Below are 17,393 nucleotides of genomic sequence, written 5' to 3'. Positions count from 1 at the left end.
CCTAAAATGTGCACCACCCTTGGAGGATCATGCTCAGGTTTGATTTGTTTGGGGTGATACACTACCATACCTGCTCTGCTGTAATTTGTACACTGTCACAAGAGTATCCAAACACTTCCCACTCCAAAACCTGCCCTGAGGCTCCTGAGGACTACAAGATAATGTGTTTTCCTCAAGACAATGGCTTTTCCTCAAGATAAGATGTTTTCTTGGTTTAGCTACTGAGACTTGTGATGGTTCACAGTGCAAACATTGGACAAATAGAAAGAAACAAACATCTGCACACTTTGCTTTGGACATTTTGGTTTAGAACAATCTTTTTCAGCCTGTATATGTGGCTGCAGTGTCTACATAACTACCTGCATCTGGTTGGATTAATGATTAAACTTTCATGCAGATTTATATTTTATATACCCTAAACAAAGCAAAGTGTGCTGTTTGGTGAGAGCAGGATGGTGATTCCACTGCAGATGAAGGGCAGAGGAACAGGGAACAGCCTCAGCACAGGAACTCGGGCAGCAGCAGTGAATTAAAGAACATAATTAAGGTCCTCCACAGATTTAGAAAAATGAGGGATCTGAAACCATTTATTAACTCAGAAGCAGCTCCATGAGATGGAGCCACTTAGGGGCTGTGGCCACAGTTGAATTCTTTGTCAATGAGCTCCCCTTAGACACCAACATGTCATTTTCATGGTAACTGAGCTGCTCTGCAAAGGAATATTTGTAGCTGGAAATGAAGGGAGGAGGGGGGAATTAATGCCAGTGAAACAGGAGGAAAACCCTGATTTTCAGGTTCACAAAACCTTTGGAGCTCTCTCTGGCTTTCATGGTAACAGGAATTACTTTCCTAGGTGAGGAATAATTACTTCTTTGGATCGAGCATTAGGGATTAATACAATACAAATAAGAAAACTAAGGAAAATGAAGTTTTTTTAACATTTAGAGTATTTCTTTCAAGCAATTTTTCTGTGAAATAAAATCTTCTGTGTAGGTGGAGAATGCACTTTTCAGCTCCTTTAGGAAAGCTGACATGTTCCCATGCTAAGGCACTAACTTTCCCAAGATGAAACTGAGAAAAACCTTACAGTCAATTCCCCTCTAATTAAGACATCTCACACAAGTCATTACTGCATGCAATAATTTGTAATATTTAAGAAACCAAACAGTATATTTAGATATTTGAGAGTCAGAGGTCTTTTCAGAGGTATATTTCCATTTGATTGTGATAAATGAGCCACAGGACCTGGGGGCCTTCACTAATAAACACTCTCTTAACACACTTATTTTTGGAACAAGCTGCTCTTTTTCCATTGTACTCTGCTAGAATTTTTCTCTGTAAAACTCTATTTTACATGCAGTGTAAAAATAAAAGGCTGAATCACATTCCATAGATCCCTTTCCCATTTAGGATAGCTGTCCTTCAACCAGAAAAACCTGCTTTGGACTAATCCATTAATATTTATTGATGCACAGTATTTGCATAAAGTCCCATAAAGTTAGGGCATTTCTAGGAATGAGAAATAATTTTTTCCATACAATATAATCAGAAATATTTTAAGAAATTCCAGCTTTTAAAGATTACAGGAGCACTGTGTTTAATGTTGATGAGAAAACTTAGTTCACTTAATCTATCAAAACCATCCTTTCATAATTCCTCTGAGTATTAATTTTATAGTTTTGTTACTCTGCACAAGGACAAGAATTTGTACTCCTGTTTTACTGCTTTACAGCTGTATAAATTCAGGTGGATATGTTTTAAAAAGAGTTCTATTTTTCTTCTCCTTAGGAGATCACAGCTGCTTCACTCACTATGATTAAAAAGGACTTCTAGTAACAGATGACAGAATATTAGAAATATGATCAAATTACCTTAAAACTTGCTTTTTAGACATAACTAAATTAATCTGCTGTTTGGACAACCTATGCACAGAAAACAAGAGGGAATGGATTTATTGGCACTTCTTTCAGATGACTTTCAAGACTACAAAACCACAGAGAAATAAAGTCAGTCTAAATGCATGCTAATAAAACTTCACACCAACACTCATGATTGATGCTCTTTCTCTCCCCAAATTGATCCAACAAATCAAGAAAGAAAAAGAATTTTCAATGAAAACATAAAATATATTCACTGAAATTCCCAAGCTAAACTGTATGCTGTAGACTCATGTTGAACATTGCATTATGCTCCTCAATCCCCCCAGGCCAAGCCCTGCATTCCCTGAGCAGTTTTGTCACACAGCTCCTCCTCTGCCTTCAGTGCTCCTGTGACCTCTGTGACATTGCCACCACCATCACCCCACCACCATTAATCCCAGGTGTCCCTGTGCTTCTCCCTGAGATCAGATCTGAGGAACCCAAGTGAGACCTGAGTTACACCTGGGTGAGGAGATTCACAGAATTCACAGAATCACTGGGTTGGGAGAGACCTTAAAGACCATGGAGTCCAGCTCAGCCCCAACACCTCAATAAACCCTGGCACCCAGTGCCACATCCAGGCTTTGTTAAACACACCCAGGCATGGGGACTCCACCACCTCCCTGGGAAGCCATTCCAGAGCTTTATCACCCTTTCTGTAAAAAACTTTTTCTTAATATCCAACCTGTGTTTCCCTTGGTGCAGCTGGAGGCTGTGTGCTCTGGTTGTGTCAGTGCTGCTGGAGACAGAGCCCAGCCCCAGCTGAGCACAGGCCCCTTTCAGGAGCTGGGCAGAGTGACAGTGTCACCCCTGAGCCTCCTTTTCTCCAGGCTGAGCACCCCCAGCTCCCTCAGGGCTTCCTCACAGGGTTTGTGTTCCCAGCCCCTCTCCAGCCCTGTTCCCTCCTCTGGAGGCACTCAAACATCCCAACATCCTTCCCAAACTGGGGCCAGACTGGACACAGCACCCCAGGTGAGGCCTCAGCAGTGCCAGTACAGGGGCACAGTGATCTCCCTGCCCCTGCTGGCCTCACCATTCCTGAGCCAGGAGGCAGGGACGGTCCCCTCTGCAATTACAACCAGAGAATTACTCCAGCTTGGATAAAGCCTCTGCAGCATCAATCCCAAGCACTCCCCAGCAGTGCCAAGCCCACCCTGTCCATGTCCCCAGGTGTCACATCCACACAGCTCTAAATCCCTCCAGGATGGGCACTCCCCACCCTGCCTGGGCAGCTGTGCCAGTGCTGCAGAACCCTTCCCATGAAGAAATGCTCCCCAATTCCCAATCTAAGCCTCCCCTGGAGCAAGCTGAGGTGGTTTGCTAAGCCAGGGGTTGCTGTGCAGTCACCTACCTGTATGGGGCTCAATAGAAAAGTAAGGCTGTCCTTCCAGAATGCTATAAACCAGCTTGGCACTATTTCCATACACTGGATCATCTGCATCTGTAGCTGTTACTTTAGTAACAAAGGTGCCTAAATAGAAAGAATACACACAATTAATGTTTACACTCACTAGAAATTTGCATATCTTATCCAAATACTAATTTGAAACAAAAATTCATTTCCTTGGGAGCTGTGTAACAATAATAAAAGAAGGAAAAAATATCAGTAACAAGTTAAAATATTACTTGTGGAACAGAAACAAAACATTTTCCTTCAAGCTGATGTTTGCCAGCAGCCTGAATTTCTGGGTAAAATAAAAGCCCTGTTAGTATCTGTATTATTTAAAGTTTCTTCATAGAATGCATTTAAAGCTACCCAATAGATCTGTGTAGACTTCAAGCATTTGCAAAGGAATCATATCAAAGGGAAACAAAACACAAGGTTAATAATACAGTATAATATAATACAGTATAATATGTTGCATTTAAGACTTGCAAATTCACACTGGAAAGAACTTTGCCAAGTTACAGAGACCAGATAGAAAAACAATAATAAAAAGGGTTCTTTTTTCTTCCCTTGGCTTGCAGCCATGATAATGATTTGATGTGGCCACAGTGACAGAGTTGGGACAACAATAATTGTCTCTGAAATGAGTCTCTGCCACTCAGGGGGCCATTGTTCAGCCAGAGTTATAAATTCCATACTCTGACAAAAATAAATAGAGAAAAAAAAAACAAAAAAAGAAATTACCCTTTTTATTTCTTAGACAACATAGCACTTGCCATTTCTGTAAGAAGCAAAATAGAATGAAATTTGGTTGGTTGCATTAAGGTTGCTGCAGAGAGGGTTTTTTTTGGCTGACATTAAAGTATGATGGCGTTAATTAGGCTGACAATAAAGACAATATCTACAGAGGGAGAGAAAGCAAGAGAAGGAGAAAGGTTAAGGGCTGAATTATGTTCAGAAAGGAGAATAATTACAGCATCCACCAAAAAAATCACCCTTTCTGGATATGCTAATAAAAATTGCCTCCTGTTGCTTCTCTGTGTGTGCTGTGAATCCTGATCCCATGGCCCTTCAGGACAGCAGAGCAGAGGGAAGGGATCCCTTTGGCACAGCCTTGGTCCTTGCCCTGTGCTCCCTTTTCCTTCCCCTGCCTGGCAGTTCTGTGGCTTACAGCACATGCAAATTATTTGGAGAAATGTTTGCATATCCAGATACAATTTGCATATGACCCAAGAGCTGCCATTCCACTCTTTCTGGGCACCTCAAGCACCAGGGCAAGCTGTGGGGCTGCTTTGGGAGGGCAGGATTTGGGAGGATGGAGAGCAGCTCTCCCAGGAGCTCAGCTTCTGCAGGGACTGAAGCTGTGGCAGGTTTGCCATGTGGAACTAACGAGATAATTCTCAGTGAAGGGAATGTGGGTGGCAGAAATACATCTCACTAGAGAAAAAATGGCTTTTGGCCAGTATTGGTCATTTATTTTTTGTGCAAATTTACCCATTCTTACAGGGGAGAACATCAGCAAAGGGGTGCAGAGGATGTGTTCCCCCAGCATCTCTCCTGGGCTCAGCAGGGGCCAGAGGAGTCCTGCAGCTGTGCACATCCCATGGAAAAGGAACATTATGTCACATCTCTCTTGGACAGATGCTTGCTGAACCTGTTTTATACATATGCAAACTGTTCATGTTTGAAGCTTAACTTGATTTGATGCTGAAAGGTGATCTTACACCTAACCTTTAACAGAATAGTTTTTAACCTGTCATGGGGCCTGAGAAATGGAGTTTATCCTCAGCTTGGTGGTTAGTTTGTGAGGAATTCACATCAGAAATGTATTGTCTGCCCAGTGACAGCAACCAGACAGCAACAGACAACTCCTGACAGCTGAGAGTGGAAATGATAAAGGGGACAGGTGACACTTGTGGTGCCCACCCCTGTGGCAAGTCCAGCAGCCTCAGCCTACAGGAGATCCCCCCAATGTTCTCCTTCAATGGAGAGAGGAAGGGGGAAGCAGCCCTGGGCACTCAGAGGCCATGGCATAGGCTGCAGGAAACAGGGAACAACAGTGAGGGAGTTTGCAGGAAGAGAGGGACAAAAGGCCCCGTGGTGGCTTGGCCAAGGAGTGACAAGGCCTGAGGAGCTGTGGCTGATGGGGTTGGCTCACATGTTTGATGCCTTGGGAAGGCTGCCCTAGAACAGAGGCTGGACAGAGTTACAGAATAAAGCAGGGATTTATTAACAGGATCTCCTCAATGGATCCACCTTGGGCAGCACCAGAGCCCAGCCAGGCCTGCACCCAAGATGAACCAAAATGGTCCCAAAATGCACGGCCGGGCACGGGGTCTCTCCCTTGGATCAGTTCTGCTCCATTTGCACCTTGCAGTTCATTGTCCCATTCCAGCTTTAGCCCCTGCAGTCCCATCCTTGTTTTTCTCTCTCCAGCCCACGGGGTTTGTGCTCTTGGGGCTGAGATTTGGATCATTTGTCCTTGGTGCCCAGCTGGAGCAGGAATTGTTTTGTCTCCCTGCTCTGTGCACAGAGCTCACCATCCCCTGATGTGAACCCAGACCCACACACTAAAGCAGCACAGAACCTGAAAAATAGAAAAGCTCAAACCTGAGGCATCATTTCCCCCCTGAAGTTCTGTTGGTTCACCTTTTGTACCCACACCCATTAGCAGGGCTCTCTCTGCTGCTCCCACACAGCCATCCCTCAGCCCAGCTGATCTCCCTGGGCTCTCTGGAGCTGAGCCCCACCATCCCAGCACATCCCAGCACATCCCAGGCTCCCTGCAGCCCAGGGCTGCTGTCCCAGGGTGACACCAGCCATGAATGCAGGCTCAGAGCTTCCTCCAGCTGGATTCAGGCTGATGTAGCAAGTGGTGGGCTCATTTCTGTGGCTGCTATCATAGAACTGGTGGTTTGTAATCTCCTAAGACAGAAGAGGTTTGTGCAGAACATCATACAATGGGACAGGGCTGGGAAAAGATAAGGCTCATCGCAAAGTGAAAATTTTAGTTGGAGTATTTTATCAAGACTGTTTCATTTTGTTTCCATTATATATTTTATATACAAAGGAAAATAAAGAAATAAAACTGTTGACTTCTTGGAGATTGTGTTTGATTTTCCTAGCTGGCTCTCATTTCAAAGGCCTTCAGAAATAATTACATTGCTTGTTTAGAAAGATTCAATATATAATTTCTATTCTTATCTTACTTCACTTGAGAATTCCTGAAGACTTTCTATAGATATTTATTTCAAGATTCCCAGACTTGAATGGATGTGCTGATTCTTTGATAAGCACTAAGAGCTCATTAGATACTAAAGTTGAATACACCCTAATAAAGAGTTAATCAGTGTCTAACAGTGCTTCAAATCCTGATGCTAAGCTGCCAAGGTTTTCTTCTTGTGATATAAAATAATTCATTCACTTATTGAGCTCCCAAGTTCAACTGAAGTTTATAAATGTATTAAAAATACATAGGCAATATGTGTGTCAGTATTTCCAGTCACAGTACACATGAGGCAGGGGGAAAGGCATAATCTTCTTTTTCTTTCCCTTACAGGAAAGTGAAGTGTGACTATAATCTCACCTAATAAAATTAATGAAGGGAATGGACAACTGAAATATTCTCCTGCCTCCTAGAAACCCATTTCTTCCCCAGCCAGTTTGTGCCACTCAGCACTTCATTTCAGACCCTCACACACTTCTGAGGCCTGTCAAATCCAGTCATTTGCTCCCAACCATCTTACTGATGAAAATTGTTTAGGGAAGATGTGAGCGATCATGAAACAGAAATTAAAGAAATTGCTTCCACTACTGAAATTACCTAAGCTTTGGCATAGTTTAAATTTTATCACCTTTAATTTGATTTTTTTTTCTTTATGCCTTGAATCAAATTTTCTGCAGGTGTGAAACACGCCACATTATGTTGTTCACACTGGCAATAATCAGTATATTTAGGAGCAAACCCTGTCCCCTCTGCAGCTGCAGGTGATGTTGCTAAGTCAGTGCTGCCCTGGCTCCCCTGCAATGTGCTCAGAGTTCACCAATTCCACTCCCACAGGTGACAGAACTTGGGCAAAAATAACGTTTGGAGAGCTGAGAGGTTCCTGATGGTGAAAAGCAATGCAGAAAAAAAGGAACTCACAGTCACCGTGGCTGTTCCTTAGCCAACCTCCACACCAGAACTCTCCAAGCTTTGGATTACCAATATTTAAGCAGGATTTTAGTCCATTACTGACACTGCAGTTATAAACTATATGTACATAAATACTTTTTACAAGAATAATGCACTTAAAGTTTTAAAGATAAAAATTTCACATTGAAAAAGCTGTAAGAATGCAGGGAAGGGCATTTATTAAGTAAATGCTCTTGGAAAAACAACCTTCTGGGTTCTGCTCAGCAAATAAACTGCTAAGGTTTCTGTTTGTGTTTAATTTTCACTGCATTTGGCTTGTGTTTGTTGCTTTGTCAATGCTACAACAAACTCATTTAGCCAGAGACTATAATTTTGAAACGGTGCCATTTTTATAAGAAAGTCACTATTGTAGTCCAAGTCACTGTTGTCCTAATTACAATAATATTGCAGTTTTATATAATCTGGCCCAACAACATAATCACTGTTTCTTTTTGCTTTATGTACCTAATGTTGCCGTGTGTAAACCAAACTCTTTTTTTCTTGAGAGATGAGGCAAATTTTCAGATGTTCTGTTAAAAAGCTTTGTGTTTTTTTTCCTCAGGTACACTTTTGCAATGCTAATGACTCTTAAATATGGATTTACCCACCATAAATATAGACTGCACAGAGATTCAACAGATGTTAATTAATGAACACTTCTCATGTGCTTTAACCATTAGCCATTGCTGATTGTTTTACTCTGTCAGTGTCAGATTGTTTTACTCTGTCTTTACAACAGGCCAGCAATCAGAGACACAATTAACAACAGGAATATTTTTATATGGCCAGGTGAGAAAGCCTGTGTTTGCTGGCAAACTAAGATTAAAAACCATCATAAAAAATAAGATGTGTGTGCTCAGCTTGTGCTTTTCTGTTGTTTTGGCTGTGGTTTTATGTGCAAGTCAGGGTACAGATTCTGCACATTAGTCAGAAAGAAAAATGCATATGCTGCCACAGGGAGTAGGAAAGGAAATTCTTTTGGTGTGGCAGTGAAATGTGCCTACTGGGAGAAAAAAAAATTCCAAAAAATCAAATTTGAATGTTCTAGAGGAGGTAATGCATAGTTGGTGCCAAGAATTTACATGAATCCATATTCAGTGAACAACCATTTTGTTGAAAGATTGTAATGGCTGGTAAAAATAAATAACGTGACCATAATGAAACCTGGTGGGACCATGTTGTCTCACCTTCCCAGGGACTTCTGGGGATTGGGTTTTTTTTGCTTTCCTGATGCCCTTTTTGGTCTCACTCACTGTTTCACAGAATCACAGAATTTCTAGGTTGGAAGAGACCTTTAAGATCGAGTCCAACCCATGTTCTAACACCTCAACTAGATCATGGCAGAAAGTGCCACATCCAGTCTTTTTTTAAACACATCGAGGGATGGTGACTCCACCACCTCCCTGGGTAGATGATTCCAGTATTTGACCACTCTTTCTGTGAAAAACTTCCTCCTTCATTCTAGCCTGTATCTCCCTTGGCGCAGCTTGAGACTGTGTCCTCTTGTTCTGTCTGTTGCTGCCTGGAGAAAGAGACCGACCCCCAGCTCACCACAGTCACCCTTCAGGAAGCTGAAGAGAGTGATAAGGTCACCTCTGAGTCTCCTTTTCTCCAGGCTGAACAGCCCCAGCTCCCTCAGTCGTTCTTCACACGGCTTGTGTTCCAAGCCCCTCCCCAGCCTCGTTGCTCTCCTTTGGACACGCTCAAGCATCTCAATGTCCCTCCTAAACTGAGGGGCCCAGAACTGAATGCAATACTCAAGGTGTGGCCTCACCAGTGCCGAGTACAGGGGAAGAATGACCTCCCTGCTCCTGCTGGCCACACTATTCCTGATACTAGCCAGGATGCCATTGGCCTTCTTGGCCACCTGGACACACTGCTGGCTCATGTTCAGCCGACTGTCAACCAGCACACCCAGGTCCCTTTCCTCCTGAGCACTGTCCAGCCACACCGTCCCCAGCCTATAACATTGCAGGGGTTATTGTGGCCAAAGTGCAGGACTCAGCACTTGGACTTAGTGAACTTCATCCCATTTCTCTCCTAATCTTCCCAGATCTTGACAGGGTGAATTCTCCATTTCTTTCTGAAGATCTGATGGGTATTAGGAGGGGATTTGCATGACAGAGCCTCACCATTATTTGCCAACTCTTTTGTTTCCCTAAGAACATCCTCTGCTGAATCCTTCAGCTGGCTTTGGAGTTGGGCTGATGGAAGCCCCGCAGCCAGGGGTGGTCACACAAAGCATTGTTTGTAGCCAGCAGGTCAGATAAGCATTCTTTCCAAAATGAAGCCTTTTCTTCACTGTCCTTCTTTGCTATAATCTCACAGGTAGCATGACAGTTGTTGTCATGGTAACAATTTTTTATTGAATAAAACTGCAATAATCTCATAAAAACCTGCATAACTTCTTGACATGTAAATTATGACTGCCTCGAAGCTGAAGGAACTTATTCTTATTTGTTTTCCATTGTTGCTCATTTTTTTAAATGCAAAAACATTGTTTTAAGCCTTATCATCCTGCTTTATTGCATGAGACCATTTCTAAGCACAAAACCTATGAATTAGAGGTTTCACTAACCAAATAAAGAAAATGTATATGAAATAGGAATCTGCTTAAAGCTCTACAGAACTTGTTAACATATGCAAATTACCCACATAAAATATCATTGCATATCTTGGTGTTCATGCAGATACATAAATACATACACACACAAATTGTGGGAATGTTGCACAAGTGTTTAAGGGTTCTTGTGCAGATCATATGTTATTATTTCAGCCCTACCTTCTGCACCCATATTTGAATGTATTATTATTATTATTATTATTATTAGCTACTTCATTGCCAAAGCTCCACGAGTATAATGTGTGGATCAGATCCCACAGGGCAGGAAAGCTCTCTCCCAAAGACCCCAAGAGCCAGGAAACACAAACACAAACAGAAGAGAGACAAGGAGCTTATAGGACTCAACGATCCTTGAGGCTCCTTCCCAACCCAGGAATTCCATGATTTCATGATTCTGTGAGGAGAGGATGTAAATCCCCCTGGAAGCAATGCTGCCAGCACATGGCGCTGCTGTTGCCTGACCTACAGAGCCTCAGAACCACAAAAATGTCAAGGACTGCTTTGGGAACAGATGACAGAGGCTTGGGGAAGTGTTTCACATCTTCCCACACTTGGAGGAAAGCATGAAAAAATAAAAAATTCTGCTTTTTAAGTGTCCAGTGGACCCTTAATGAATGAGGCAATAGATGACACCCTAAGCAGAGGTAAAGCATAGAGATACAGGTCAGAACACTCCACACTGAGGGAAAAATGGGCAACTTGTGCTTGCCATGCTGGAGAAACAGGAAGGCCAGCATGCATTCTGCTGTTTCCATAGCAGAATCCAATATGCAATCCTTTCTAGAGGCAGAAATGAGAAAGAAAATTTGTGTATGGTACAGGTGTAATACTGGTATGTTGGTGATGAGAACCACATAAATACACAGATACAAGACTTTTCTTGATCTTCTGCAAAGAGAAAAACAACAACAAAAGCTGCCTTGCAATGAGAAATTGCACAAGGAGGAATAACTTCCCAAGGGAAATAACAGAATCCTCCTCAGTGAAGAGTTCACTCTCTTGCACAGGATGCTGGAATAACATATTCCAAGGGAAAACCCAAGAAAGACAGGAAGATTAACTAATAGGGTAATTTGTCTTTCCCAGCTGTAATTTATTTGACTCTAAGTAGTGAAATAGTGTGATGCTGTCATGATCTTGTTTATGATGATTAAGGTAAGGAAGAAGGAAAAGAGGGTTATTCACACAACTCAGTTTTAGGCTTGACTGGCTAAATTAGATACCTTGCAGCACCAGCTGCCTGCTCTACCTCAGGGAGGAAGACAGAATCATCTTCTCCTGGAATCCCACTTTTTTGGCTGACCAGAGAGGAACAGAAATGAAATTGGCCAGCTAATGAGAATGACTAAACTGCAGCCCTCCTCTCTTTTGTGGCTGTACCCAGCAAAAGTCTCAGTCCCTAATTCCAGCCCTCCAGGAATGGCAGGCATGTGAAGCTGACACTCCACCAAACAGGACAAGGAGAACCCTGCAGGAATTTCTGGTTTGTTTACATTAAATTCCATCATAGAACCCCAGAATGATAGAACTATTAATGTTGGAAAATCCCTCCCAGCCCATGGAGCCCCAGCTGTGCCTGATGCCCACCTTGTCCCCAGCCCAGAGCCCTGAGTGCCACCTCCAGCCCTTCCTGGGACACCTGCAGGGATGGGCACTGCCAAGCTCCCTGGGCAGCCCCTGCCAAGGCCTGAGCAGCCTTTCCATGGGGAAATTCCTGCTGGTGCCCAGCCTGAGCCTGCCCTGGAACACTTTAAGGCCATTTCCTCCTGTATACATCTCTGTCTAAACACCTGTGTGCACTTATATTCTCATACAGACACCTGCCAACACTTTCTGAAATAAACTGCTACTCATACAGTGCATATTTTGTTTTTAATATTAAACTTGAGTGACAAAACATCACTTGCTAGTTTTGCCACTTTGTTTTATATAAGTAGTTGACTGCAATCTCACTGAAATGCACAGAATGAGAGATTTTCTGTACCTTACAGACCAATAGGAAATGGCAGATGCTGCCCTAAAGAATTGGTAATCTAAACCAAAGGTTTTAGCACCCAAAAATCTGGCTCAATGAAAGAATCTGGAAGAATCTAACAGCTTGGTCTATAGTAAATTATGTAGGACCATGCAGGAAAATGCAAGAAGCTGTTTCTTGGTTCCGACAGAAAAATAATCCTTTCATACCTTTGAAACACTAAATGATGTTTATCTCCATAAGCAGAAGAGGTATCCAGGCTGCTTCTCCCAAATGTTACCCATTTCTCAATGCTGGAGTAGATCCTTTAGGAGGCTAATGAAACCTTGAAAGAATATCAATGTCATGCAGTACACGCTTGAGTCAAAACCTCTGCACAAATGCATTACCTGCCTCATGTAACACAACAGTGTTTGTGCAGATTGCTCATGTGCCGTTTTAAGGGCTTCTTATCATGTGAGGGAAATGGGAAAAACATATTGTATGCAAATGTGTGGCTGCAGAAGTATGAGAGGAGCTGGCAATGCCTGGAGAAAGAGGCTGTGTGAGCAGGCAGGAGCAGAGCGGGCTGGCAGCCCCGCTCCTCACAGCTGGATAATGAGGCTGGGGCAAGCGTGCCTGGGAAACCTAATCAACTGCATATTTTACCATTTCTTGTCTGCATAAACTAATTGTTTTGGAACTCTGATGCTGCCTCTTTAACACAGCACTTTGGAATCAGAAATAGTTTACAACGGAAATACAGATTCGGATTTAGGGATGTGGATTCCTCCCTGGCAATTATCCTGGCTGATGTTACCTGGGTTTACCTGTGTGGATCTAACAAGAAGGGACCTTCTTCTTCCTTTTCAGCTTTAAGGCTGGCAGTTCTTTCTTGCTACAACTTATGAGATGGTGCCATTAGAGACCCTGCAGGTATTCCTTTGCAAATTCCCCTGGGTGGCTGTTTGTTAGGATTAGTACACGGTTTGAAACATCACAGGCAACAGCAGAAGGGTAAAACATATTTTATGTTTGGCTTAAAGAATTATGTTTTTCCTTTCATGCTTTTTTTAATTCTCCCTTTAGATATCACCCTCGCTATAGAATATTAATTGATATTTGTGAGAGAAGTGGGAAATAGCTCCTCTTCTGTTCAGGACTTTTTGAAAGACTGCTTGTCTCTAATCAATTGACTATTTCATCAGCATTCATTCTGCAAGGTCCCCAGGCAAAAGCAGTAAAATTGGATGATCACTGTACACTGTATTACCAAGCAGAAAAAAAAAGGTACTGTAAGTCTTGTTGATTCCAATGGCAGTTTCAGGTTATGCTCAGGTGTATTGTAAAAAAAAATAGAAATAAATAATAAACCAGCCTAGGCTGTTTACTGCAGAAATTCTTTCATTTATGACTTTGTGTGGTGAGAACAGAAAGTGGCTGATATCATCTCTCAGCTTTGATGCTCTGCTGGCTTTGTTTGGCAGAGTGAAGCCTGGAGTGCCAGCAGCTGTAACCCAGGGTGCAAAAGCAGCCTCTGAAATATTGTCCCCCCCAGGCCACTGCAGGGCCAGCAAATGGCAGCAGAGCCCTTCTGGGCCCCAGGGAGGGGCACAGCTGAATCAGCTGCCCAGCAGCTCCAGGGCTGGCTCCAGAGGAAGCCCTGCTGACAGCAGCTCCACAGGCAGCTGTGAGCTGTTCTCACTGGAAAACAAGAGCTGCAGATTCAGCACTTAACCAAAGACAGAGGTGTCAGCTCAGGACAGGGTGGGGAATGACCAGTGCCAGAGAAAAAGAATGGATTCTGAATTGCATCTCATTTTGGCAAATATCAAATGTGTCCATCAGAGAGAGGTCTGACACAGGTCACTTAATGAACAATTTCAGGAGTATTGGTCCCTGATGTTCCAAAGCCAAGTCTTCATGCTAGCAGAGGAATAGAAATTACAGTAATCAAAGTTTCTGTGAAAATATTACCACACTGAACTTAATTTTCTCACCTAGAACTTTCTACCTTCTGTGGTGAAACCTTGTCTATATTTTCTGTGATTGAGAAAGGTGAGGTTATGCTCCAGACCAGTTCTGTGGCATTTCACAGAGCATCAGTCTGGCAGGAACCTGTGCTACTCCACTTCCTCTCATCCCTCTGTTTTCCATTTAGGCATCATCTCCCAGGCAGCAACGGGCTGATGTCACCAGCCAAGCTGCTTAGAAAAATGAGATAACACAACTTCAAAGCCTGCAAAACCAAACCACACCACTCTTTGAAACGACTTTTTTTCCCCTTCAAAATTTTACATTTGGGGAAATTATGAAAAATCCATGCTGAGAATAGATTTAAACTTTTAACCAGAAGAGAATGCATCAGAAACCTGAGTCAGAGACTTATTTTCACACAGTCACAGAACACAAACACGGTGACACATTTGATATCTACAAATGGAGGCGACCACAAAGGATTTCAGAAGCAGAATATCTGCAACAAGCACGAGATGTTTGTGACTAGAAGTCAAGAGGAATAACCACAGTAGGACAGATTCTTGTAGGTACACAGGACATTCACCTGAGACTGCCAAAATTTCATCTGCTCTGCCATCAGATGATCAACATGTGACAGCTCTGTCTGTCCTCATCCCAAGACTGGAACATCATGAAAAGATGAATTTCTCTATTTGGAAGAACTCCATAAGGAACTATGTCCTCAGTTCTGATCCCAGCAGACCTCTCCTGCAGAGTTCACTATATGTCATCTGCACAACTTTCCTTCATGCCAAGGGAATGCACGTGTGCAAAAAATGGACAATTTGTGACAAATTACTGCCAGTGAATGGAGAGGAAGAAAAGCAGTGTTTGTCTCAGGAGCCAGCACACATCAGTAGCTCCTCACCTTGCACCCTGGGGGAAAGTCAGGCCTTGCTCCTAAGGGCCAAAAAGTGCCTTCAGAACCTCAACACTCAAGTATTCCTGCCATTGGCACAAACTACTTGGAGCAATCCCACAGATTTCAGTAATTCTGTACTGTCAATTAACTGGTTTAGTACAATAGAACAATATAGAGGGGGATAACTAAAGGATCAGCCTATAAACCCCTAAAGAATATTCATTTCATCATGGTCCTCGAGCTCATAATGAGCATGTAAGAGCAGTAAGAAAGATAATGACATTTTTGATCGGACCTCATGAGAAATAAAAGTACAGAAATAGCAGCAGGTGCTCAGAACTGTGCTTTCTCAAGGCTCAACAGCCAGTCAGCTTAAGGAACAGCCAGCCAGCCCTGATGCTGAATGTCCTGAGCCCTTCCTGAAGGTTGTGTGTGACCATTTTAAACACACACACAAAATCACCAAAGAAATGTCACATAAAACTCCTTAGTGCCACAGCTCCTGTGTGTGATTATGCACAACAGGAACAAGTGGAGGAGCAAGACAAGATGAAAATACACTTTCTTTTTAACAGCTGTTATCCTGTTGCCATATTTTACAAGATCTGCTGTTTTTTCTCTTAGCTTTTGCACTGCCTTTGCATTTACTCTTTGGGCTAATGTGTACTTGACCCCTTACTCCACAATTCTGTGACAAACTATCATTGATTTAACAGTCATGCTCAGTGCCTTAAAAATCAATGATAAAAACCCCAGCAAGACAGTGTGGTTGATCTTGATGACATTTCAGGTCAGCTTTTTATCACAACTTTCTGATTTGTCAAGTTATTTTATCACTATTCATGTCAGACATTGCTGACTGTGTTGATTTCATATGGAGCAGATTTTGTCCTTCTGCAAACAATTTGTAAGTGGAAGAGAATAAATATCTTTGGGAGAACTGGAAAACAAAGTTGCACTATGTTGAATGGTCCTAATACACTTGGCTGGACTAAAGAACTCTGCTCTGCTTTAAAAAAAAAAAAAAGATGATAGAATTTCTTATCTGCAGTGGTGTAATCAAGGGCAAACCTTGATTCAAGGGAAAACATTCCTAAGTAGATGTGCTTGTGCCAAAACTGAAAATTGATATTCTGACTCAACTGAAAGCCTAAGCCCTTTCCAGTAAAGACCTTTCATGGAAGCATTTAAGGACAAAAAATATTATTATTCTATGCTTTTCCATATTGTTACTATTTTCAAGTGGCAAAGGCAAAAGCATTTCTAGAGCAATGTCACACCGAATGCCACTGTGTCTATTTTTTTTATGACTGTCAGGAGAAGCCTTAATATTTGGAAATTATTAAAGTTTTCCTGTTTACCTTAATTCAGGCAAACTATGAGAGAATTCTCTTCCCTTCTGGCTTTTGTTCTTTTTCCATCTGTGTCCTTTTTGATTTCACTAACACGTTTGTCACTCTGCTTCAGTCGTCTCCTGTCTTTCAACACGACACTCTCTGTCTAAACACTCCCGGCTTCGCCGAGAGCGAAATCAAGAGATTTCACTCCTCATTCCTCTCCTGAAAAAAGGGTTCCCAAAACTCTGCTGTCAGGAGACAATAGCCACTCTGGCTCCCATTACCACCCCTGCACGTGTGTTGGGAAATTCGTGAATCTGTGTGTAGCTGAGAAGGTAACACAGAAACAGAACATGCTCAAGGGACGGTGTGGGTTTTCTTTTTTCCTCTTTTCTTTCTTTTTTTCCCTTTTTTCTTGAAATAAGCTACAGAACTCGTTCCAATTACCCTTATGGATCTTCTAAGTTTGCTCATTCATTTACATAATATTCTGTCTTCGTTGCAGGCATAGATACAGAGCTCACAGAAAAATGGGAAGGGAAAAAAATAGAGTCTTGGGGTTCTTACTCCCAGAAGTACAGATAAATCCTTTTTTTTTTAAGGTTTTAACTGAGTTTCTACCCTAGTGTGCTCTTTTAAGCTTAAAAGTGATTAAACAAGATTTACAGAAAAAATTAAATTATTTTCTATTTGTAATACTTGCCATAACGAAGTAATTCCACAGATTTCACTTTTTGATCTTTAATTCTTTAAGAAAATTAATATCATAATTAAAAGATTAAAGTGCACAGTTTCACCAAAGAACTTATTCTCCATATACACTACTAGCCTTCACAAGCAAATTCATCATTTTTGGAGGTGGGGAGCAGGGCTTACTACGGTAGATTATGTGGGAATTGCAGTAAAAAAATTCAGTTTAGTTCTTAAAACTTTTTTTTTTTTCTGGAATGTGCTGGTGTCTTTGCTCAGAGAGAGAAAGAAATGATTTCAGAATAACTCTGAGCGCAGTGGCGCGGCCAGCAGCGAGCGCGAGTGTGGGAGTGTGCTCTGCACAGACAGCTGAGAAGTGAGCAGCACTCCTCCCAGAGAGAGCTCTGGGTAATACTGATCCTCTGTGC

The 17,393-nt window shown here is 42.3% G+C and overlaps 1 protein-coding gene across 1 annotated transcript in view; it reads right to left on the bottom strand.

Moving 5' to 3' along the window:
* The window catches only part of CDH8 (cadherin 8), a 162,926-nt gene that overhangs the window by 82,528 nt on the left and 63,005 nt on the right, over positions 1 to 17,393 (bottom strand). The window contains exon 4 of the mRNA XM_071440258.1: positions 3,271 to 3,390. Coding sequence (XP_071296359.1) covers positions 3,271 to 3,390 — 120 coding nt within the window. The remainder of the gene's footprint in view (positions 1 to 3,270; positions 3,391 to 17,393) is intronic.

Source organism: Agelaius tricolor, unplaced genomic scaffold, assembly GCF_023055355.1.
Source record: "Agelaius tricolor isolate 1412-34295 unplaced genomic scaffold, bAgeTri1.0.p SCAF_15, whole genome shotgun sequence".
NCBI lineage: Eukaryota > Metazoa > Chordata > Aves > Passeriformes > Icteridae > Agelaius > Agelaius tricolor.
This window is presented reverse-complemented; position numbering and strand designations above follow the sequence as displayed.